We start from the raw sequence: 25006 nt of genomic DNA, 5'->3' as shown, positions 1-25006 counted from the left end.
AATGATTTAATATTTTATCGTATTTTGTTATTTGAAAGGTCTGTCATGTTGAAGTAGAGGGCTTGCTGTGACGTCACATAGATCCAAGGTCATGCTAAGAAATATACGGGATCTGGCTATCCTTGTAGTTTAAAGTCCTTGGATTCGGCAGGCTTACATTTCATGTATATAGTGGGACGGATGGATTCTGAAAGTAACGACTCCTGATATATCTTCTGATATATCAGGAGTCGTGTCACTTGTTTCAGAATCGGTTCACCCGTGATAATTTTTGAGAATCTATGGACCCGAACATAAGACTTCATTAGCGGCGAGATGAGTATGTAGCCATTGGGCTATGTTTTGTTTACATTAAAGAATCTCCACCGTTAAACTTTCTCAAAGTCATCAGTTGTGACTTTTTAAATTAGCCATTTTTCATGTATCCTACTTTCGTAATTTTAATTTCACAAATTCTACTTTTTCTCAGTTTTCTTCTTCAAACAGACTCTTGCAATAACGAAACGTTGCGTTGTGCCCTCATATTTCCTTTCGTCTATGTGTCCGACGTTTTTTTCGCTTGCAGAGACTAGAGCAGTCAACTAATCGTTCGTTTTCTCTTGACTTCAATTACAATGCAACAGTCTGTCGCTACTTTCAATATAGCGACTTTCTTTGAGATAAATTCCACACATCAGTTACGAGTGAATAAGGATGCAATCGTTTCTGTTTACAACGTCAACTTTCGTCATTTGTTGCTTTGGTTATACGCCAAATATTATACGTTGCTACAATGGCTTTCCTCGCGAAAATTCAAGCGATTTTCCACCAACGCTTTCTTTGGCATTCTGCCAACCCGTAATCTGCGTTTCGGTTGCCTTTGTGTGCGTTTTCCACGATCCAATACCAGACAGTACATGTATCTTGTCATACAAGACCAGACATGACTTTCAGTTTGACTGGGTATTCGTTGAAAAATCGAATTACGAAAGTAAAAATCTAATGCATAAAGATTTTCGAAGATGTAACGATTGATGGCGCGTTTCTGATGGAAACTCTGTCTATTTTTCGGGCAATGTTCGCGAACGCAATCGACCTCCAGCGATTACAAGTATTCGTTTAACACAACAAATTTGTGACCATATAGTCATATGTAGTCACAGGGAATTAATTACTCGTATTCAATTTATGTGGCAAACGGTTGGCTATTATAAAAGAACTGTATCCCTTGTGTTTTCGAAGTGTCAGTCAGCATGCACAGTTACAATTTTGGTAACAATACAAGCAGTAGGTAGGGTGGCCGAGCGGTCTAAGGCGCTGGTTTAAGGCACCAGTCTCTTCGGAGGCGTGGGTTCGAATCCCACCCCTGCCAATAAATGCGATTTTTTACGTATAGTTTTGCGTCGATATATGCAAATCAAATCGTCGCTTTCCTCACTCGATTTTTACGAAAACGGACGAACGGAGAACGATCATATTGCTACGTTTGCACACTGCATAAACGCATTTGCAAACTATTCGCGCTTAAAAATCTAAGGCTATCCAAAAGATTTCTGAAGCGAATGCGAGTTTTCCACATTACGGTGGAAAACTGAAATAACAGAAACGTTTGCAGACAAACTATTTCTACACGCTTTGCATCAGCGTTTGTTATGCATAAAAAAGCGTAAAAATGTTTAGTACAAATAAGGTAGAGAGTAAAAAGAAAACTTTGCGTTTCAAGAATGCGCAAAAATCGTGTTGGCAGGGATGGGATACGAACCCACGCCTCCGAAGTAGTGGCGTAGCGTAGTGAGGGCGGCAAAATTTCACAATAAATAATAATAATATCTTAAAAATTTTGAACCATTCTATTCTATATTTGCGTCGCGCCTACGATAGTGCTATCATTCGGACAGTCCGGGAATCGACTCAGCGTTCGGGTGAACTAGTAATTTCATCCGGGGATATCCTGCGCGACCTGTTGACTTTTTTTTTTCCTGTACGATTCATTCGTATTAATATACACCTCCAATATCCAATAGAGCTATTTTAAACAGGTCGCTACACTAGCACGGAATTTTTCATTGCTTATTCTGTGACGAAACTGAATTTTAGTCTTTTAAATTGAGATACCTAAATAACGGGNTTTTTTTTTTTTTTTTTTGGAACGATTCATTGCTACTCATATATACTTCCAATATCCAATAGAGCTATTTTAAACAGGTCGCTGCACTAGCACGGAACTTTTCATCGCTTATTCTGTGACGAAACTGAATTTTAGTCTTTTAAACTGAGATATCTAAATAAGGGGGGACGAAATTTTCCTCCGCCCCGGGCGGCTGACACCCACGCTACGCCAATGCAACGAATAGATGTTAATTTCAACTTAATCCTTTTGGTTATTGCACGATTTGCATATTGTTGTTTTTATGACAGTGAGAGGATTGGAAAATCAAACGATTGCATGTATTGACAGTTTTCGTCAAGTATTCTGCAACACCCAATGGTCTTGGTTTCTCTGCAGGATCAGTGAGTTGTTCTGCAGTTTTGCTTATCAACATTACTTATATGCCTTGTCGGATATAGTCCGCTCTCCGTTCAATTTGTTGGGATGTAATTAACTTGAATTGTCAATTATGCAGAGAACAGAATTGAAAAAAATTATACCGTTAACGTAATACGGAAAATTCAAAAGGTAATTAAAAAATACAAGTAAGCCTTCACTGCATACAAAGTAAGTTTGAGACGTTGTGGGTTGTATAGTGTATAAACTAAGCAGTACACGTAAGGAAAACGATAATTAAATTGGTGAAACGAGGAGAAAGTTAGGTACGAAGTCGGAGGAACACGTGACGTCAATTAGATTAGATTATAGACAGTCCCCTTAGTTTTTGTGTTGCACGAACACGGTTATATGTTGAGAAAACTCTATATAAAAAACTGCTTTAGGAATATACTGAATTATTACAACAGTTAATTAAATTCGATTAATTTAAATAAAAGTGTGGAGTTAAATTTCATTTGGCAAAGTCTACTACATAAGTATTGATATAAGAAAGCGCAGTCATAAAACGTTCTTCTTAACGTCTTCGTGATTTTCATTTCCAGTTGATAACAGTTAAGTCTTCAAAATTGTATGAATTTTTCTCGACATTTTTATGTGTCGATGTATATTTTATTTAATTTTTTAAATCTAATTCTTTGCCTTATTGTTTTTCTATTTTTTTTTTTTTTTTTGTTCTTAAAGTTTTGAAAACAAGGAAGTTCCTACTAAACGTTTCGAAGAACGTATTGTGATGTTACTGTGATGTGTTTAAGTAAAAATTCGACTTTGATAATTAAATGTTTATTATATTTTTTACCCTGTCGTTTTAAAATTACTAATGTAGAAATTCTTTTATGTATCTATTACCTGAAAGGGGGATATTTTAATCTTGAAATGTGTACAGAGTAAAAATTTCTTTTACCAATTGAACTCTTGATTAAAGCAGACTTGATTATATCGCCATCTCGGGTTTACCGTTTGATAGACATAATTTTATTACCTGTTTATTTCTCCGGCTGCATATCTTTCCTTAATCTCGAGAACGTAGTTAAGATCACAAAGAAAAAACGGAGCAACGCAGTGAACATGAAAGAGGAAACCAAAAATAAAACCGGAAAGTAAGAAAACCCCAATTTACTATACAGAAACTTCAAAGAGAACCGAAAGTAACGTAATATCAATTCCGAAATTTTCACCGGATAGATGACAGCACGAAATATTTTTTAAAGGTAAAGTATAACGCACAGGGGCAAACAACTACTAATTTCAGGTAAAAGCATATATTTTTAATTAAATAATTAAAAAAAATATAAGATTAAAAATTGCAGCCCAGCATTGTGACGATGTCACAATATTTAATTGCTCGTTTTAATTATATAACTCGTTTATAAGATTGCCTATCGAAACCTTTCTTTCATTCATAAGTCATTCAGTGATTCCAGTGGCGTACGGTGAAGTTTAATGATAGGGAAGCTGTGTTATCATAAAACCTTACTCCTTACTAACCGCCGATACTATTTCGACTAGATCCACGATCGTCTTCCCCACCATCGCATGAACAGGATCCAAAAACATTGAGTTATTGTCACGAGGTATTGTACTTAAAAATGGAATTAGAATTGTACACTCTCTCGGTTCAAGTACATATAAAGGACAATATATATAGATATCTATTATCCCACCAAACAGATAATTGTAGTTGTGTATAGATTTAGTAGCTTCTACATATCGCTTACTTTAGTTTATTAAACCTTTATTTTTTAGTTAACTTGTCAAACTGTCTTAACTCGGACAACAGTCACCCTATCGGCGGACTCGTCGCACCTCCCCACTCGATGTAAGAAAACGTCCTCCAATTAATTTAAATACTAACTCGATAACAGTTGCGGCCGGATGGCCGAGCGGTCAAGGTTGTAGCCTACCGCTCTGGGGGACCCGGGCTCGAATCCGAACGGGTCGAAAAGTCCCCAGGAATTTTTCGGGGGTGGTCCGTTCGGATATGTCGGGCCCTCACCACCCGGCAGCCCCATTGTGGGCCTGGCCGAATCCATAATAAGCTTGCAAAAAAAAGCCCTCTTGGTGCCCACAGGGCGGAAAGAGTTAAAAAAAAACCGATAACAGCCATCCAGTAACAATTGAGCGGAACTTGCTGTCCTGATGTCGCAAAATGGATTAGAGCTTTACTCTTCAACCCCACCGGCTTCTCATACAATTAACTTACTTTAAAATTAAGAATTAAATTTCGACAAAACGTACATAAAAATAACAGAAAATATTCTTCACTTTTTAAATCTTAAAACAATCCACTTAGTCAAATAGTTACCTACGAGTGGCTAATGGATAGAATCGTTGAAAGCGTTATACGATATTTTGGTGTGTAGCATCCATCAGCTAAACCGTGTGAGTTTGGTGCTCTGTAAAGCGCGCGAATGCCTGTAATCTGACTGCTTTACACTATTCAGATATTTTCGCCGTGCAAGCTGTTCCGTATTCGACGATACAGCGATTCCATTAAGAATATGCATATACAAATTTATATTCGAATATACAATCTTATCTTTATTTTTCACATGTATAGAAATTTGTAATAAAATAATAATGCGGATATATTAAAATGTTAATTTTAAGTAATTAAAAATACGCTAAAATATTAAAATAATCGCACAATACAGTGATTCTCAACTACTGCAAATAGACAGGTTGCGGCTGACGTTTTCAACGCGAAAACGTGTACGTCGGACGTTTAGCGCCGTTTTCCTATAAGCCTAGAGGTTTGGCAATGGTGTTTGGGACGTCGAGCATGATTCCACTGACTATCCAAACACCATTGTCAAACTTCTAGGCTTATAGGAAAACGGCGCTGAACGTCCGACGTATACATTTTCGCGTTGAAAACGTCGGCCGCAACCTCTCTAATATCCATACATAAGCGACGTCAGACAAGTAGTTTAATCGATTCTACCTTCCTAGAGCGCGTTTGGAAATTGTATCCAGTGTTACGGGTAAATGCCGATAGTTACCAAAGCGTTTAGAAAATACCCAAATAACCAAATTCGTTTAAAAATCACTGTTATGACGTCACTGGTTGTTCTGCGGTACTTACCGAAGTAACCATGTGTGCCGCCAAATTTTTTAATTATTAAAAGTGTATCGCGACGAAAAAATTGTTGAGAATCACTGGAACAATATGTATTTATATTTAAAATAAAACAAGGGAAGCGGCGTTTCCACAGCTTCCATGGACAACGTGTCACTGAATGATTCCTAATTACATATCATTTATAATAACGTATTTATGATGCGGATCATATAAAAGTCAGACGAGTGACACAATCAAAACAAGAGGAACGATTTGTAATTAATTAAGCTTTATTTATAACGAATAAAGTATGAAATTAAAAGAAAACATTTAAAATAAAAGGAACGAAAGGACAGAAATAATCCATTCGAACAATTCTTTGCATCTCTTAAATAAAGATTTAGTTCTCTGGCATTATAGGCCACGACACATCATCGAAAAATTTGTGATTTTTTATTTTTTCTTCTGTAAGACGTTCCTCAGGATTCTGAAATGGTCAACAATAATAATAGTTAATTGTGAGCACGGGCCTGACGAAAAAATTTATATAAACAAATTTTTCGAGAGAAAAATCATCCAAGAGATGATTAAACCTGTTTCCCACGGACTTACTTCGGAACCAACGAGTCAAGATTTAACTATTGGTCCTAAAATACTAAAAAACTTAACCAAGTCATGGGAAAACCCAGGAGGAGCCCCTAATATAAAAGAGGGATGATGACAACCCGGAGCAGTCGTCATCAACCTTTTCTAAAGTGTGTGTGTGTATGTGTTCCGACCCGCTGTTCCAGCCGTCGTCGCTCGCCGCCGTCTAAGAAGACAAAAAAGGATTACTCTCCGAACTCAGTTTCCGAACTTTCACACCTACGTCGCATCGATACGTCTAGGATCATCGATCCTAGATCTATCATCGATACGAGATAATAAATACCTTAAAATACTCGTAAGTCTAGGACTTACGAGTATTTTAAAGTATTTATCATCTAGCGAACTTACTGCACGCTCTCTCTTTCGGTCAGGGTCGCGATAGGTTTATCCCTCACTTTTTAGCAATCGTGCTAAGCACGATTTAATAAATAATAATTTTTTGTAGCCATTGTGTTATTAAGCTTCTAAAATGTAAATAATAGCTACCAATAAACGGGTATTTTTTGTTAAATGTTAATCTGTGAAGTGTACTTCTTCCGGTAATCTTTTTCCGCCTCCATTTAGAATCCGGAAGCCTACAAGCGCGACCGCTCGCGCAACGAAATTTGCGACCAATCAGGTTTCTGTGTCTGTCCGAAAAGACACGATGGTGTCAGTTTTGACAAGGCATCAAAGAGGTGCCGACCCTGCGGTCATATAATTGTACTTGTTGCAACTTCTCGATTCAATTACCATACTTTTGTCTTTGTTAAACAATATCAGAGAAATTGCAATGAAACAAACAAGTAAGGTGTGGTAGGTCGATGACTTTTTAAATTTCTTATCAATGATTAAAATGTAATTAAGTCAGTTACTGAAAACCGGAATTCAATGCGCGATTAACGTAATTAACTAATAGTAAAACGATTCAGTAAAAAATTTTAAAATGCTTTAAAAAGCTCACGTTAATTATAAAACGTGTAAAATTGTATGACTTAAGATAATATAAAACGTTTAATATATCAAAATAAACAACACGACATGTAAAAAGAATATTCAAAAAAATTTTTCTCTCGTGAAATGTATAGTAGAAAAATCAAAAAATCAGTTACATAAAATGCAACTTACTTTCTGTAACAAATCCTGGATTATTTTTTTGGCATCCTGCGGTAGTTCAAAAGGATACGTTAACTCCACTTCTTCAACAACTGCAACGGCATTTTAATATTAATCATCGTTTCCTTTATTTCTTAACGAATTCTGAATTAATACTTACTTTGAAGTTTCTCGGTTATCGGCAATGACTGGAAATCTTCAATGGTCATAATTTCTTCCAAATAAACGTTCATTGGAGTTTTTCCAACCAAAATCTCGTATAATACAACTCCAAACGCCCACCAATCGCAGTAAGCGTCTGTAAACCATACATTGATTTCACCAATAAAAGAAAGAAATAAAAATTCCATTAAATGTAAATATCGCTTCTTACCGTATTCCTTCCGTTGAAGAATTTCTGGGCATAAATAGAACAGAGTGCCACAGAAGTATTTTGGACGGCGTTCGAACTGAAAACAATAAAATCGGCATGTCATAAGAAAAGCACAGTTGAAAAACAGTAAGAGGCCTACAGTACTTACCGTGCACAGACCAAAGTCAATCAAATGTGCTTCATTTTTCTTATCTATTAATATGTTGTTTGAGCTTATATCTCTGTGAATAATTTCTATCGGAGAGACTAAAATAATTTGTCACACGTGCATACGTAAGAAAATATACCTTTATCGTGAATGTAAATGATGGCCGAAGCAAGTTGTGCACCGATCGTTTTAGCTTGGGTTTCCGATAATATTCCATTTATTTCCAAGAAGTCGGTCAAATTCTCTCCATTCACATAATCACAGACGAAACAGTGACTAAGTTATCAAAATTTCTATCGGAGAGAGTAAAATAATTTGTCACACCGTGCATACATAAGAAAATTTATATGTATAAATATATTTAAATAAAATACCTTTATCGTGAATGTAAATGATGGCCGAAGCAAGTTGTGCACCGATCGTTTTAGCTTGGTTTTCCGATAATATTCCATTTATTTCCAAAAAGTCGGTCAAATTCTCTCCATTCACGTAATCACAGACGAAACAGTGACTGAAAAACACGAATAGTTTATTACCCGAAACACATAAGATGTTACAAATCAGTAATATCAAAAAACATAAAGCTTACCTAATATCAGTTTCGAAGAGACCAATAAAACTGACAATGTGAGGATGATTAGATACACGGCGCCAAGCAGTTCCTTCTTTGAGAATATCGAATTCCTGTAAATAAAAAAGTATAATTAATATATACGAAATATGAAATTAATATATTATGCATTAGTTGTTTATAGAATATTTTTGAAAAGTATTAACAACAACATTATTATATAAATGAACTGTGTTTTTTCAGTCAGGTGTACAAACTTCAAACATAAAATAAAGTAGCATTCTTCGATTCTTGGATTGTACCAACGTCGTTACAGACATTGTATCGTTTTTAGATAGAAAGAATATGGAAAACAAGGCTCAATGCATACCTGCTTTAGGGAAAACCGTCGTTTCTTGATGGCTTTGACAGCGATTGCTTTGTCGGAACTTTTAGACCGACCCACATAGACTGTGCCAAAAGATCCTTCACCAATTTCTTGGAATTTGTACTTCTCTTTAGTGTTGTTTAGACGTTCAAGTCCAGATTGAAAATCCTCCGATTCGCACTTTTAAATTATAAAATATTTTAGTTTAAAGTTCGTTAATTGAAAAACAGAGAAAAGCAAAGAAACTCGAGTGTTACCGGTGAATCGGAATTTTCTTCTTTTACGCAACAACAGCGCAACAGTTTAGAAAATATACTTTTGAAAAACTGTTTAAATCTTCCAATCTTTAAATTTCTCTTAAATTTGTTCACCTCGAATGGTGAATCTCCGTTGTAAGCGGAGAAACACTCATTGGCGGGCAAATCATTAAATTTCTACGGAAAGTCAAAATAATAATATTTGTTACTCTTAATGCATATTTCAAAATCGAGTAAAGACTTATTAATTGACTTTTAATCAAAAAATTAATTTTTAAGTTGATAAATGAAATTGAATAACTTACATTATTAATCCAATAATTCTGATTTTGCTGACCGTCGGGTTCAGCTCCATCACTTCTATTATAACTAAATTGATGAAATTTTAAATAAATATCAAAGAAATGTCATTCGTAAACATTGCTTTTGAATAAATTTACCTTTCTCTCTTCATTTTCTCACTAGAAAATCGCAAACGTATACTTTCGAAAGAACGCTTCATTTTGCTTCAACAATTGAAACAATTGGAAATTGTTACATCAACAACATTGTTGAAATATGACATTAAATTTAATGTTTTTTTTTTATTTATATGAAATTTTGTGTGTGAAAAAAATTGAAAATCTAGTAAGGAGTTTCTTAAATTTCTCGTTAACATTTAGAATTGCGTGTGGCGCCATCTCTTATAATATTTTATTGAAAATCTTTTATATAAAAGATATAAAACAATTTATTATAAAACTAGCTGCAAGGACCCGCTTCGCTGGGTTTTTATTTGTTCGTACATTTGTATGTAATATAGTTTATATTTTTTATATATAAAATACTGTTTTTCTAAGCAATCTAGAATCTAGCTGCAAGGACCCGCTTCGCTGGGTTTTTATTTGTGGGCAAAAAGTAACGATAGTGAAGATTAAGATAATTACATTATAGCCAATCTTACCCGTTTTCACAGAATGCAAGAATTAGGTCCCCCGTTTCCAGACTAATTAGAGACCTGGTCCCGATTCTATTTCTGAACGTCTCCTGTTCACGTCTAGTCAAACGAACTATTTTCAACGTTTCTGGAACGTTTACAATCGTTCTATAATCGAACCAATATTCGAATTTTATGTTTGAATTTAATTCGAACAAATTCGAACAAAACATTCGAAATAGAAAGCCACTTTCAACCACTTTCAGCCTCATATCTCCCGCACTCTTATAGCTATCGAGACGCAACCACCCCTATGCACGGATGGAGACTTGGGGCTACCACCAATACAAACACCATTCACGTGCGATGTGTAGTTTTGGCGGAAAAGTGAAATATAGGGACATACATGTCCATTTATATATATATAGATAGATATAGATATAGATATAGATGTCGAACAACTTAATTTTCTGGGTATAAATAAGTTTTATAAGATAAGAATAACGAAGAAAATCTTTGTTAGGCCCGAAAGTGAACCAATTTGTGCTCTTTCGCTCGTACAAAACAAACCCGAAGTTTTTCCATTTCTCGACGATTAAAGGTCTCCCGAGTCCAAAAATGTATACAAAATTTCGTGATTTGCTGGTTCTTTAATCATCGCCATTTTTCTTTTTTTTCCGTTATATATGATCAGAAGGAATATGAAAAAGGTTCAAAAGTATACGTGTCTTTACAGCGATCAAACCTTTGTTTTTCCGGACGAAACACTAACGTCTTTGTATTTATTATAATCTTGAGAAGTGTTTCTTTTATATATAAAAGAAGCGCTTCAGTGTCCGAGTGGATTAAACATCGAGCTCGTGGTTCGCGCCTCACCAGTGGCGTACCGTAGTGGGGGCGGCAGGGGCGGCCCGCCCCGGGCGGCTCTTTTTAGGGGGCGGCAAAATTTCACAATAAATAATAATAATATCTTGTAAAAATTTGAAACAACCCAATCTATCGTCGGGACAGTCCGGGAATCGGCTCGCCGTCCGGGTGAACTAATAATTTTTTTTTTCCAAGGAAATCATGCGAAACCTGTTGACCTCTTTTTTTTCTTGTACGATTCATTCGCGTTCATATACACCACTAATATTCAATAGAACTACTGTATTTTAATTAATTAAACAGGTCGCTGCACTACCACCGAATTTTTCATTGCTTGTTCTGTGACAAAACTGAATTTTGGTCTTGTAAATTGAAATATCTAAATAAGGGGTCCGAAATTTTCCTCCGCCCCGGGCGGCTAACACCCACGCTACGCCACTGCTCCGAAGAGACTGGTGCCTTAAACCAGCGCCTTAGACCGCTCGGCCACCCTACCGCTCGATCGTTTTCGACAAATGCCATATCAATTAAAAAGAAGATAAGAAGGCTTCGTCCTTTTATCTAAATCCCAGTGCGTGCTGACGGTAGCAGACAACAACGTGAGGCTTAACAGGCCACCGAACATTATCACCTCATCTGACAATCTCATTCGATAGTTTCGGATTTTGCTTAACTAAACCACTTTTTTTTTTTTTTAATTAGCTTACACCTACCAAATAAAAATGTAGAATGTGTTTTGCTCTATAGCGATTAATTATTAATATAAAAGTTATATGTAATAAATTAAAATACTACATATTCTTTATAGTTTTTCTCTTATTATAGTCTTCGTTATTTTCTAGATGTCGGAAAACATAGGGCACAAATTTTATCGTTATTTTTTCCTTCTTTTTTTGCACGAATGAAATTAAAATATTTATAAACTGAACATAAAGTAAACGAAGTGTACAAAATATTAATATTATCTGATTGTAAAAAAAAATTAGATAATATTACTTTTTAAGTAAAATTTAAAAAGATAAATGTTGATACTTTTCCAGAACTATCTGATAAAAAGTCAAAATTAATCTTATGTGAAAAGAATATTTGGAAGAAAATGAATAAAAATCAAGCTAAGCAACTTAAATAAATAAATAAATAAATAAATAATCAAATGCAGCTAATGATTAATACAGAGCAGGAATCCGATGAGGAGGCTGCGAATAAGTAAACTTATGGCTCTGTGAAATCCGGGATCGAATCAGATACAAATTTACATAAAATCATACATACGTAAGTCTCATAGACTTAATAGGTTATAGTTAATTTTTCATAATGACAATTCAATTATGGTTTAGAGTATTCGTTGTCAGTTACGACAGAAGTATTATTTTTCAGATTAAAGATATTTATCAGTGTTCCTACCGTGCATATCGCAATTGATAGTTTTCCGATGAGAATAATTGTCTGTCTTTTTTATCAATGTATTGATATAAATATACTTTTTTTATATGCGTATACATAATTTATATAATGTTATAATTGTTTCATATAATATAATTTTCTGAAGAGTAATTACAGAAATTGTCATCATCTAAATTTATCAAATCAATAAAATGATGGGAAACGTTAAGATATTTGTATTCAGAAATAGTATATAATTGAAACCAAAATGATGTAAAGAAAAACAAAAAATAAAGATGGACTCTAAAATTCTATTAAAACAAATAAAGCCTTAATATTTAGGTGAGCAAACACAGTATTTTTCATAGGAGATCTTTTCCTGATATGTGACGTCCCTCGCTCCCATTGGGAGCCGGGCTGAATCCACGTTGAGTATAACTAAAAAGGACCTCTCACTCGTTAGTGTTCAGAGGATGAAAAAGTTTAAACAATTATTAATGTTACTTGTTAAAAATGAAACCAAACTTTTTAAATTACTATTGCTTGATAATAAAAAAACAATAATAACAATTTGTAATGTTTTCATCTGTAATTAATTTGCTATGCACAGAATCCTGTTGTAATAGACTTTCTTCATTATAGTATTATATTATGGCTAAAATAGAATATAATGACAAGTATATAGAAAAAGTTAAATAAATATGAATTGTACAGAGTGATTCAAAAGGCTCTTGATGTAATGTATATTCTCAAAGGAATGGACTTGTAAAGTGTGCGTGTATAGATCTTAGACTTCTTAACATTCGTTCAATGCGAATAGAAAAAAAAGCATTCATACATCCGGATAACTAACATTCAAATTTATCATATTCTGTAACTTACAGGTGACGACGTAAGGAACCATATTGACTTTCCTCTTATTTATAGTCTATTAACTTAATTAAATACTGTTTTAAGAAAATACGTGTACATTTTGTTAGCATAATATAAACGCCAGTGCATTATTTAACTCAAATGTATCATTTATTTTGAAACACTTAACATCAAATTCTGATTTAGTTAGTATTCAATCATGTTTTTTTTTTTACTTAAATCAAATCAAATACTTGTATGTGGATAATGGCGGATTTGGAGATCCAAATCTGTAGCCATCCAGACGGCTAAAATTTGGCTTTCGGCATGAGATAGAATCCCAGAAATTTTTTATGGTGGTCCATCCTGATATGTCAGGCTCTTCCCATTGTGAGCCTGGATGAAGGCATGATTATTATAAAAAAACAGAACAGGCTCTATTAATGCCCAGAGAACGGAAAGAATGGGAAACAAAAAGAAGTATTTCGTATTGTTTTATGCTACCCATTAATTTAACTGAATTTAAATGGATTTTTGATTTTAATAGGGTTTTTTTTTTTTCTATATTTTAATAGTTTAGTAATTAATTTGCTTGTGAAAATTCGAAAATCAGTTTAATAATATTTTCAAGATGACTAGGAGATGACTTATTTAAACCTGTTAACGAATTGCTTTATTCAATTTTCTATACCCTTCTTTAAATCATTTATAATGAAAATCATTATTATATTTTTACAAAATAATTAAATAAACAATTAATTTTTCAAAACCTTTTTTTTGCATGAAAATTTTTTATTTATTACTGTATTTCTAAACTACGAGTATATTCTTCTCATTTAGAAAGCTCAATATTTACAATCTTTCACATATACTTTTAAATCTTTACCCTTGCAATTATTCTTCCAAGCATACCTATGAATAATAATTACAATTACTATGTTTTCAATTTGCATATTTTTATATAATATTATAACTAATAGTTTTATTGTAAAAGCGAAACCATACATTATCATCAAAAAATTCTCTTACCAAGCGTCAAATTTATGTCTGTTATAAATCTTTTTTGCGCATTTAATATCATCATCTAGATTATCGTCCAAAAATTCTGGAAAAATAAATTAATTAATAAACATCGTTTTTATTCTATTTACAATTTTATATATTAATTAAACTTACTACTACATTCTATGTTGCATTCATTATATTGACTTGGAGGAGTACACCAGTATTTATTGTTAATCTGTAATAAATATAAAGGAAAAAAAATCTAGCAATGAGAGTTGCATAACTTTCCCGGCTATTGAGGTTTAATTTAAAAAACCTTTTATATTATAAAACAAAAAATAAGATTGTGTTAGAAAAAACTTTTATATTTTTAATTACTATAAAATGTCAAAAAGCTTAATTTTGAGGGTTGGGATGAGTTTTATAAAGAAGAAAAGTGTAAATGTTAATAACGAATAAAATCTTTATTAAGTCCTACCCATCTCGAGATACATGACCCCCTTTTATCTCCCTACCCTCTGGACCTTTCACCATCAAAATTTAATAGCACAATGCCCCTCATATACAAGCCATCATGAGAGCATCATTGAGATATTAAGCGGAATAGAAACAAACACATCCATCCATACACATACATACATACATACATACATATTTCCGAAATCTTTTTGCAGTTTTTTTGACTTTTTGGATTCAGGAGGTCTCAAAACGCGGAGATTTGAAAAAATCTCGGAAGGTCAAATTTGACACGATTCCAATACTTTCCCTACATAACAGCCAGGAAAGTAATGCATATGAAATTTTAAAAAATGTTTATAAATCATACCTGAAATATACCAAAATCTACGCTTCCATTTTTATTAGGGCGACTCTTCGCAGCACTGTTTAATGAACTTTCATGTTCAGCCAAACAGATCCCTAAATATTAATTTTTTTTATTACATCTTCTGTTCGATTGATAAAACTAGCTATAATAAGAAAATTTTTACAATTTTCATAACTATCAAAAGATTCTTACAGTCAGAGATCTTGTCTCGAGCAATGCCATGAGCAACCAAAATTTTAGCTAGTTCACACCGTCCAAACTTCTTTCCGTCTATCACGTATAGTGATAGAAAGAGAGTACTAATAATACATAACAACTTTGTAATCATCTTACTCAAGAAATTAAAGTAAAAAAATATATTTTTTCCATTTTTATACCCGTAAAATAAATGATAATATATTATCACTGTAAAGATATTTCAAAAAACCAATAGAATATTGATTTTTTGAAATATCTTTACAATGATAAATTTTGATAATTTCGATATATTCGGTTTATTTTAATATGATAAGATACATAAGATAATTTCTTTTATTCTTTTTGCATTAATTTTAATTATAAATTAAGAGTCTCAGAATAATATGAAAACGAAAGTTTGCATTAAGAACACTGTATCTATTTTTATTTAAATTACTTTTAATATTCCTTGTAAAAATTATATTAGTAACAGGATGAGCATACTTTTTAATGGCTAGTTAAAATGTCGTTTTGAAAAAATTTTAAAAGTTAATTATTGACATCGTCGCAATGCCGGACTGCAAGTTTAAATTATAATTTTAATTTATTTAATTTAAAATACAGCATATGCTCTCCGCCTCAAATTAGTACTGTAGTGTATTTTCCCTGTACATCATTCGTTTTCGTTTGCAATCGAGTCGTGCTGATCATATATCTAACTCCTTGCAAGGAAAACTTTGAATTGAAATATCGTGAATTCTGGTTGTGATTGGAAAGTTCGTATATAGTTAATCGCTTTTTTCACGACTGGTCTTGGCTTTTATCTATCTAAATTTGTTCTCGAGATCAAGATAGACAGACGACGCTTTGAATGATTTTGTAAGCTAGGTGAAAATAGGGGAGACTTTAATCCCGCGTCAGGAATAGCAAAGGGCGTCGACACTAAATCCGATTTACGCTTAGAAATCTAAGGTTATCGGAAGATTTCTGAAGCGAATGCGAATTTTTCACGTTACGGTGGAAAACTGAAAGAACAGAAACGTTTACAGACAAACTGTTTCTGCGCGCTTTGCATCGGCGTTTGTTAAACATGAAAATGTTAAACATGTAAAAATGTTTAATACAAATAACGTGAAGGATAAAGAGAAAGCTTCGCGTTTCAAAAATGTACAAAAAGCAAATTGATAGGGGTGGGATTCGAACCCACGCCTCCGAAGAGACTGGTGCCTAAAACCAGCGCCTTGGACCGCTCGGCCACCCTACCGCTGCAGCAGTTTCAGCAAATATCATATCAATTAAGAAGGTTTGCCGTTAACAGCGGCGTGCCGTTCATGGAAGTGTGCACCGCTTCCCTTGTATTTTCTAAAGCATAAATACATATTGTGCGATTATTTTCATATTTTAACATACTTTGAATTAGTTAAAATTAATATTTTATTATAACCGCATTTTGTATTTTATTACAAAGTAGCAGATAAGCCCGGCGTTGCTTGGGCAAAAAGTAAGGATAGTGAAGATTAAGATTATTACATTACAGCTAATCTTACCCGTTTTCACAGAATGCAAAAATTAGGTTTTCCTGTTTCCAGACTAATTAGAAAATTTTTAGATGGGTCTAAAATTATGTTCGATTTAACGCAAAAAACCGCATCTGCGCCTGTAAATCTTGCACGTTGCTTTCTCTTAACACTTCCATTCTTAACACTTCCATTGTTGAAGCCTTAATCCTGTCCCTTTCCCCGCGAGGGGGATGTCAAAAAATCCCTTGTTAGTGTGCGTTCTCGTAACGTACCCTAACTGTGTACCAAATTTCAAGTTTAAACTCCTAACGTTGCTGAAATGCTCACGATGAAATGCTCGTATACTCATGCGCCATCTGTCGTAGGATAAATGTACTATGCCAGAAACCTTCGCGGGAGTATATTAAACAACTTCCCAAACTTTCATAGCAATCGGATAAATGGTGTAGTAATACATGAAGGACAGGCAGACATACATTCGTTTTTATATATATGGATTGCTATACTACATGTGAAAAAAATGATAAGATTGCTATTGTATATTCGAATATAAATTCGTATATGCATATTCCCAATGGAAGCGTTGTATTGTAGAATGCGGAATAGCTTCCACGGCGAAAATACTTTAATTGTGTAAAGCAGCCAGATTCTACGCATGTGCTTTACAGAGCATCAACCTCACGAGGTTTAGCTGGTGAATGCACACCAAAGTATCGTATAACAACGCTTCCAGTGATTCTATCCAGGGCCGGCACAGCTTCCCTATCATCAAATGTCATCGCACCCCACTGGAAGGCAAGAAGGTTTCGGCCTTTCTCCTAAAACCCGGTGCGTGCCGTCAGCAGCAGACAACAGCCAATGTGAGGCTAAAGAGGCCAACCACACTAGCGTATAATCATCTCAGCTAGCATTTTTTTTTTTTTTTATCATTAGATGGTCACCATTTTCCCTATTCGAGAATCAGCAACGCAACACTTGGGCGAGCTGCCTAGGGAGATGCCTTCCGGGAGGTCTTTTAAGAGTGACTGGCCCTACAAACATTGAGAAAACTCGAAAAACTCCACGTGGCCAGCCTGTTCTGGCGAGGCGTGAACCCTCGACCGAAGTCCTAGTGTTCATGGGCATGGAACCGCTTGGCCACTAGTGGATGAACTAGTACATGAATCGAACGCCTTAGAATGTTCGGCCACCCTACAAACCCTTGAAATCGTGCTCCGGTTTTGTTCTTCAAACAGGCTCTTGCAATATCCAAACGTTTCGTTATGCGCACTCATATAACCTTTCGTCTATGTGTTCGACTTTTTTTTTCGCTTGCAGCGACTAGAGCAGTCAGCTAATCGTTTGTCTTTTCCTGACTTCAAATACAATGCATCTGTTGCTACTTTGAATATAGCGACTTTCTTTGAGATAAATTCCACACACAGATAAGGGTGAATACGGATGCGATCGTTTCTGTTTACAACGTCAACTTTTGGTCGTTTCTTGCTTAAGTTTTGCGCCAAATTTTACAGTTGACTACAACGTCTATAGGCGCAAAAATTCAAGCGATTTTCCATTAAAAGTTTCTACCAACCCCTAAGCTGCGTTTTGATTGCGCGTTGTTTATGATTTAAACGGTACACGTGGTCACACAAGACCAGATATAACTTTCAGTTTGCCTGGGCATCCGTTGTAAAATTGAATTATGACATTGAAGACCTAAAAAAATAACATTTCCGAAGAAGTAACGATGGATAGCGCGTTTCTGATTAAAACCCTATCCTTTTTTCGGGCGGTGTTTGTGACGCAATCGATCTGTGGCTATTACAAGTATTTGTTTAGCACAGAACAAATTTGAGGCCATACAGTCGCAGAGAATTAATTACTCGTAGTCAATTTATATGGCAAAAGCTTGACTACTATAGAAAACTTTATGCTTGTTTTCTCGAAGTGTCAATCAACATGCACAGTTATAATTTTGGTAACAATTGGTAGGGTGGCCGAGCGGTCTAAGGCGCTGGTCTAAGGCACTAGTCTCTTTGGTGGCGTGGGTTCGAATCCCACCCCTGCCAATTAATGTGGTTTTGCGTCGGTATATGCAAATCAAATCAAATCGTCGCTTTCCTCACTCGCTTTTTGTGGATTTTTACGAAGACGAACGAACGGAGAACCATCGTATTGCTACGTCTGCACAATACGTAAACGCATTTGCAATCTATTTGCGCTTAGAAATCTAAGGTTATCGGAAAGATTTCTGAAGCGAATGTGAGTTTTACATATTACGGTGGAAAACTAAAATAACAGAAACGTTTGCAGACAAGCGCTTTGCACCAGCGTTCGTTAAACGTTATCGTAAAAAAGCGTAAAAATATCTAGTATAAATAAGGTAAAGGGTAAAAAAGGATGCTTCGCGTTTGATGAATGTGCAAAAACCGCGTTGGAAGGGGTGGGATTTGAACCCACGCCTCTAAAGAGACTGGTGCCTTAGACCGCCAGCCACCCTACCGCTTTTTTTTCTCTTTTGTTTTTGCATGTGATCCTCGCTCAGGGACCATGCTAATATTTTCTGTATCGTTCCAGTTTTAGAATATGTATGACCGAAGTTGTACTCGGCTACTCTACCGCTCGATCGTTTTCGACAAATACCGCATCAATTAAGAAGAAGGCAAGGAAGTTTCGGTCTTTCTCCTAACCGCTTTCTTTATTTAATTAACAATCGTAAATTTAGCATTATGTAACAATTCAATTAATGTGTAACAACTTAATATTATTAAAATTAATTCTCTTCTGATCTCGAAAGTAAAATTAACATTTTTGCGGTGAGTACATCACATTTTAATTTAGAGATTTTCAAAATACTGACACAAATTTAAAAGAATTCTTAGAATTAACATTCTAAGAATTCTTTTCGGCATAACTATGTTTTAAAATTCTATATTCAAATAGAAATAATATTAAAATTTTTATTAAAATATATCAAAGACAAGTCTGTCCAATAAGGAGCACCATTTATTTTGCGTTTAAGACATACACAATAATGGCGACAGGCCTTCCTTTTTAGGCTACATGCCGCCAAAAGGTAAAAAAGTCCTTTAAAAAACACAAACATCCAATCAAAAGTAAAAGAATCGGTGACACAGACGTCTTACTTCTTATCCATCTGGCCAATGGATGGTTCTACTTTATATCTACTAAAAAAGCGCTGGAATATGTAGATTTTGAAGCTGTCCCCTGGCGACGGTACATTTAAAATTTCTTTTTGTTGAATTTTTCCGTCCGATGGCTGGATTGTTATTAAAATATATCAAAGACAAGTCTGTCCAATAAGAAGCACCATTTAAGGAAGGCCTGTCGCCATTATTGTGTATGTCTTAAACGCAAAATAAATGGTGCTCCTTATTGGACAGACTTGTCTTTGATATATTTTAATAACAATCCAGCCATCGGACGGAAAAGTTCAACAAAAATTAAAATTTTTCTTTTAATATTGGTAATAACAATTATAACAGCAATATTCTTGAGCTATAAATGATGACTTTTTATTGTGGTAACAAAAATAATGAAATTACAATGTTGTCCTTAGTTTTGATATACTGTAGCATATTTAAAATTATACTTTTTTAAAGTTTTTCCGTTCTGTGGACACTAAATAAGCATTTTTTTAAAATCATATCCACTGTGAATTTCGCAAGCACACAATGGAGGCCACCCAAGAAAAATTCCTGGGGTATTTCGACCCGCCGGATTCGTTTCCGGACCCCCCAAAGCGGTAGCCAGTACCTTAACTCCTCGGCCATCAGACCATTCAATATATGTAGCACGCTATATATTTTAATTTTTGATTTTTGACACCTGAATCTACCACCACTATGTAGGTAATGCATAAGTTTCCTAATGCGTTAAGGACGTCCTATACAGGAAGACCCTCAAATTTATTTATGACCGGTCTTCATTTAATTTATCCATAATCCGGCATTGTCAACATTTATTTACTTCAAATGTTTTTTTAAATAAAAATATCAACAATTTACAAATTTTTTAAATTAAAACTCATTTTAATTTCATAATAGGAATAAGAACAGCAAAATGTTTTGAAATTATCATGAATAATTTCATAAAATCTGAAGAGAAAAATACTAATAATATTAAAGAAAATTACGAAGATTATTTTTTAATTCCCATTTCAAGAATTCTCCATCCAACTGAACGAATTGCAGAATTAGCTTGTCCAAAATTTCCTTATTTTGTTTTATATGGATCAGATCAATTAGACTTTATAAAAAGAGCTAAAAATGTATTATATATTGAGCCAACTGTATTAGAAAAGTGTTTAGAATATCCCATACAGCAATCATTTATAACAGAAGGATCCACAACAACTTCTGTAAAACATATATCGTAAGTTTTTATGTAAATTTTCTTCAGTAGCACGTAGTTTAAAAAGTATTAAACAATTTATAATAATTTTAAGTTTTTTTTCAATTTGTACTTTAATACATTAATATTTATAGAAAATAAGATCAGCCTAATATATAATGTTTAAAATACTTTTCAAATTAATAAATGTATTTACAGTAAAATTCCTACTACACAAATAAAACCGAAATTAATTGTCTTTCCCGTTCCAAAAAGAGTTGTATCAAAATCGATATGCAGCGAACGATTGTCGCAACTTGCAAAACCGCGAACAAATTGGTCTTATAAATTAAAAGAAGAAATGAATCAGTCTAAAAGAAAAATTACCCAACGTATTAATAAAATTCCAAAAAATTTGTCTGAAAAAGAAAAAATTAAGAAATTATTTAATCCTTCTCCTGTTTGCGAATTTCCAAAGGTTGAGAACGACACAAATAAAGGAACAGTGCAAAGAGAAATCGTTTTCAAATACTATGAAAAAGATAAAATGAAAATAAAGGAGAATTCATATTTACATAAAGTCGAATCGAATAAACTGAATAGTTTACCTCCATTAAAAAGGGAAAATAAGGTTTTCAAGCACAAAAAGCATCATCTTAAAAAATCGCAAAATTAAAAAATGTACAGATCAAAATTTGCTGGAAGAAAAAAAAAATTATTTAGAAAGTATGAAAGATACAAAAGAAAAAGAAATCAGAAGCTAAAAGAAATTTTGAATAAAATATATCTAGAAAAACATCAAAAGTGATTTAATTGAAATACAGTATTACCAGAGACATAAGAAGTATAAGAGATATATTTCTAAAAAAGCATAATTTTATCTCAAGATAACTTAAAATGGTGTTCAAATTACCGGGAAGTAAAAATAAATCGAGTTCAAATTATTATTTGAGTAGTCTGAATATGATTTAATCTACCCCCTGTAATTTCAGATATCGTAAAGTTACTCGACATCACTAGTGATAGCTTCCGCTTTAATAGAGACAATCGGAAACTCGGAAAATGTTTCTTAGTGACAGATTTTTAGAATTTCAAGCTCACGTATTTGCAATGTCTAAGGATAACCCAAATTTACGAGGTATTTCATTACAGTTAATAGATGACATAAGAAGAAAGGCAATAGAAAGTGTAACTATTAATGAAAACTAAGAGGGAAACGAAATTTGCCCAAACCTGTTATTGGTAGTATATTACTAGATATGTTGTAAAAGTTTGAAAGAAATTGACTAAATAATAGGTTTCTTTCCAATAACTCTTTTTGCCCTGTGGACGTTGAAAAAGACCTTTTAGGAAGCCCGTTATGGGTTCGGCTAAGTCCACAATGGCATGGTGTAGTGGTGGAGGATGAGGCCCAACATATCCAGACAGCCCACCCCGAAAAATTCCCGGAATTTTCTGAACTGTCCGGATTTTGTCTCCCAAAGCAATAGCTGCTACCTCAGCCATCTCGGCAGCTGTTCACACCACACCAACAATGTTCACGCCAAATCTTCAGGGTACAAAACAAAAATGTAAAAGATAATTACACTTTCTTTTACATTTTTTACTTTGTACGCTGAGTCAACGTTGAAATATTCTATGGTAAAGCTTTTCGTTTTATACTTTATTTCTTCATATGTACGGTACAGTACAATAAAAACGTGGTCATATTTAAAGAACAATCACACTGATATCTTTTATTTTATATCTTTGAAATTAAAAGGTCCTCTTTAGTTGGAGTAAATAATTATAGTACAGAACATATATTAACAAATGGTATACATAGGTCAATTAAAACATTACAAAAACATATCTACATCAAACAATTCAATATATCAATCTTACATAGCTTTTTTGAAACTTATAAGTTTCAAATGTGATTTCAAATGTGCAAATTGCTTTTACTTGCTCAATACGTCGGTTTGATAGTAAGAATAGTACAAGAAAAAATAAATAAAATAAATTATTTTTACGGTAAAGAAAGGATTTAAGTATTTATTTAAATTCGGAGGTAGTTATCGATTTACAAATGGATACGGGTAATAATAATTTAAATTTTCGCGTATTTATCCCACGGTTATTACCTCTAGATATAACGCAACTGGGAAATATTTTATTCGAAAATGTCCGTGAGAAAAATATACAAACCTTGTGTAATAACTCTGTGACATTTATTCCGTAGTACAAACTCACGTGTTTAATTTATAAATAGAAGTATACACGCACATGTTACAACGTCTCAATTTACATTATTTACAATTGTGAATATATTGCTACTTTTGAAAATTAATAGAAGATTTCATTCGGAAGTTCAATTTTTAAATTATTTCATATAATGATTACATTATATTGAAGTGCTTAAAATATATCTGTGCGTATTGAAATTTAATATACGTAAAAATTTATTTATTTTTACTCTCATTTATCTTGTTAATAATTTAAATAATAATTCTAAATTTAATACATTTAGAATTAAAAATAATATTGTTAATATTACATTTAAATTCGAATCCGAATTTATTCAGAAATACAATTTATTTTATGAAAATTAGTAGTTTCATTTTGATTTATATTCCCAAACACTACTTTTTCTGTTGCTTGTTACAGTTGCATGTATACAATTTCCTCTTCTTAATGTGATTTACATATAATATTGTCTGGATCAATAGTGTTTGCTATTTCGTGCAATATTTCAATTGGCTCGTTGAACTTAATCCCATAAAATTCAGCTTGAATATAAATTATATAAATTGATTATCAAAGAATAGAGGCTAATTTGATTTTACCAAATCATTCGAATTTGAGAAAATTAACTCTTTTATTGAAAAATTTAGAGTAGACAAACAAGAGATATATCCAGAGTTAGTAAACGAAAATTAAAACTTGTATAATTTATATTCGTGGCTTTTAATATAATAAAAATAACAATAATAAAGATATTATATATAAATTATAAATTTTTACGGTCTCTATTATATATCAATTAATTGATATAGAACGAACAAAGGGGTACTTGCCCCTCTCAAGGAACGAGTAAAATATTCCACAAATTATAATCGTAAAAGTGATTGAGATATGTAACTTTACATCCTCGACAATGGGCCACTTTGATGCAATATTGTATTCTGTAATCTACTTGTAAGAAAAAAAAACCAAAATAATTTAAATAAATGAATAAAAACTTATTGGTGTAATTATTTGTCTGCAAATTTTGCCACCCTCTGGAAAATCTCCTGCGGAAGTCCCTGCTAATTTGTACAACTTTTTGTATTTTTGTTTATTGTGAGTGTTGTGAGACAAAGATTGACACTCTTTATTACAAGTACATAATTTTCCTTTAATACCTCTTATTATTATTAAATACTCTTANTTTATTTTGTTATTTTAACGAATGTTTGTTTTCTCCTACTTTAAATTTCACCTGTTTTCTTTAAAATTTCATATTGTTTTTGAAATAGTTAAATTACTATATAGCTTTAAAATCATAAAAATTCATTTTGCCTTGTCTAATTTCTCTTTCATTGATCATTCCAGTTTTCTAATGAATACTAAGAAATCTGATACTTATTTAATAAATACATTATTTTTGTGTTAGGGTATTCCTATTCTTTCTATAGATGATTGTTGTTTCAATCTATCAATTCTATTTGAATTTTTATTGTCTTGCTTAAATTCTCTTTCATTGATCATTCCAGTTTTCTAATGAATACTAAGAAATCTGATAAGACTTTAATAAATACATTATTTTATAATCTTTAAGCCTCAAAACTTACGTCTTTGTTGTCTCTTAAACCAGGAGATGAGAGCATAGTAATTGGAGGATGCTGCTCTTACAATTGAACGTCTTCGAAAATCATTTAACGAATCCGTTTCATCATGGAACTTAACATGCTTTTCATCATTAATTTTAATGGGTTTTATAGGAGAAGAATGCCTGCGACTTAAATGGCTTCCTTTATAACCTTAAATTGAAAATATCTTTATATTACAAAATTAATAAATGAAGACCTTGGGCAAGAATACGTTAGCTCAGTTCCTTTGT

General features: G+C 33.2%; 3 protein-coding genes and 4 non-coding genes across 8 annotated transcripts; 3 read left to right on the top strand and 4 right to left on the bottom strand.

Moving 5' to 3' along the window:
* Positions 1-1269: 1269 nt before the first annotated feature.
* Trnal-aag lies at positions 1270-1351 on the top strand. The gene has a single exon. It is a non-coding gene; the product is annotated as a tRNA-Leu (tRNA).
* Positions 1352-5857: 4506 nt separating this feature from the next.
* Positions 5858-9551, bottom strand: LOC111628449 (serine/threonine-protein kinase Aurora-3-like). Of its 2 annotated transcripts, XM_023372247.1 has the most exons (11): positions 9485-9551; positions 9350-9413; positions 9045-9221; positions 8791-8967; positions 8439-8533; positions 8224-8360; positions 7850-7935; positions 7702-7777; positions 7489-7626; positions 7341-7420; positions 5858-6072 (listed from the first exon to the last, which is right to left on the bottom strand). In XM_023372247.1, exons 1-11 carry the CDS (start codon positions 9544-9546, stop codon positions 5986-5988), a joined length of 1179 nt encoding a protein of 392 aa, XP_023228015.1. In that variant the 5' UTR covers positions 9547-9551; the 3' UTR covers positions 5858-5985. The 2 variants fall into 2 exon arrangements, with proteins under 2 accessions (XP_023228015.1, XP_023228014.1); XM_023372246.1 differs by having other exon boundaries at positions 7702-7935.
* A 4293-nt stretch (positions 9552-13844) lies between these two features.
* LOC111628454 (lysozyme c-1-like) lies at positions 13845-15221 on the bottom strand. The gene is made up of 5 exons (XM_023372250.1): positions 15086-15221; positions 14894-14985; positions 14239-14302; positions 14092-14167; positions 13845-13974 (listed from the first exon to the last, which is right to left on the bottom strand). Exons 1-5 carry the CDS (start codon positions 15219-15221, stop codon positions 13908-13910), a joined length of 435 nt encoding a protein of 144 aa, XP_023228018.1. The 3' UTR covers positions 13845-13907.
* Positions 15222-16252: 1031 nt separating this feature from the next.
* Trnal-uag lies at positions 16253-16334 on the bottom strand. Its single transcript has one exon. It is a non-coding gene; the product is annotated as a tRNA-Leu (tRNA).
* A 2225-nt stretch (positions 16335-18559) lies between these two features.
* Positions 18560-18641, top strand: Trnal-aag. The gene has a single exon. It is a non-coding gene; the product is annotated as a tRNA-Leu (tRNA).
* Positions 18642-19072: 431 nt separating this feature from the next.
* On the bottom strand, positions 19073-19178 carry LOC111628468. Its single transcript, XR_002757179.1, has one exon. It is a non-coding gene; the product is annotated as a U6 spliceosomal RNA (small nuclear RNA).
* Positions 19179-19291: 113 nt separating this feature from the next.
* On the top strand, positions 19292-21872 carry LOC111628467. Its single transcript, XM_023372268.1, has 3 exons — positions 19292-19388; positions 20640-20967; positions 21145-21872. Exons 2-3 carry the CDS (start codon positions 20672-20674, stop codon positions 21599-21601), a joined length of 753 nt encoding a protein of 250 aa, XP_023228036.1. The 5' UTR covers positions 19292-19388; positions 20640-20671; the 3' UTR covers positions 21602-21872.
* Positions 21873-25006: the final 3134 nt, after the last annotated feature.

The sequence above is a fragment of the Centruroides sculpturatus genome, unplaced genomic scaffold (assembly GCF_000671375.1).
Source record: "Centruroides sculpturatus isolate CEXI.00-Female unplaced genomic scaffold, Cexi_2.0 scaffold522, whole genome shotgun sequence".
Lineage (NCBI taxonomy): Eukaryota > Metazoa > Arthropoda > Arachnida > Scorpiones > Buthidae > Centruroides > Centruroides sculpturatus.
This window is presented reverse-complemented; position numbering and strand designations above follow the sequence as displayed.

Excerpts from the sequence above, each read along its gene's own strand:
- LOC111628454 (XM_023372250.1), bottom strand. The coding sequence starts at position 15,221 with ATGATTACAAAGTTGTTATGTATTATTAGTACTCTCTTTCTATCACTA. Across the intron at positions 14,168-14,238 it reads ATGCAACATAGAATGTAGTA|AATTTTTGGACGATAATCTA; the intron begins GTAAGTTTAATT and ends TTATTTTTCCAG. Across the intron at positions 13,975-14,091 it reads AGACATAAATTTGACGCTTG|GTATGCTTGGAAGAATAATT; the intron begins GTAAGAGAATTT and ends TATTATTCATAG.
- LOC111628467 (XM_023372268.1), top strand. The coding sequence starts at position 20,672 with ATGAATAATTTCATAAAATCTGAAGAGAAAAATACTAATAATATTAAA. Across the intron at positions 20,968-21,144 it reads ACTTCTGTAAAACATATATC|TAAAATTCCTACTACACAAA; the intron begins GTAAGTTTTTAT and ends ATGTATTTACAG.
- LOC111628449 (XM_023372246.1), bottom strand. The coding sequence starts at position 9,546 with ATGAAGCGTTCTTTCGAAAGTATACGTTTGCGATTTTCTAGTGAGAAA. Across the intron at positions 8,968-9,044 it reads AAGAAAATTCCGATTCACCG|TGCGAATCGGAGGATTTTCA; the intron begins GTAACACTCGAG and ends ATAATTTAAAAG. Across the intron at positions 7,936-8,223 it reads CATTTACATTCACGATAAAG|AAATTATTCACAGAGATATA; the intron begins GTATTTTATTTA and ends TCTCTCCGATAG.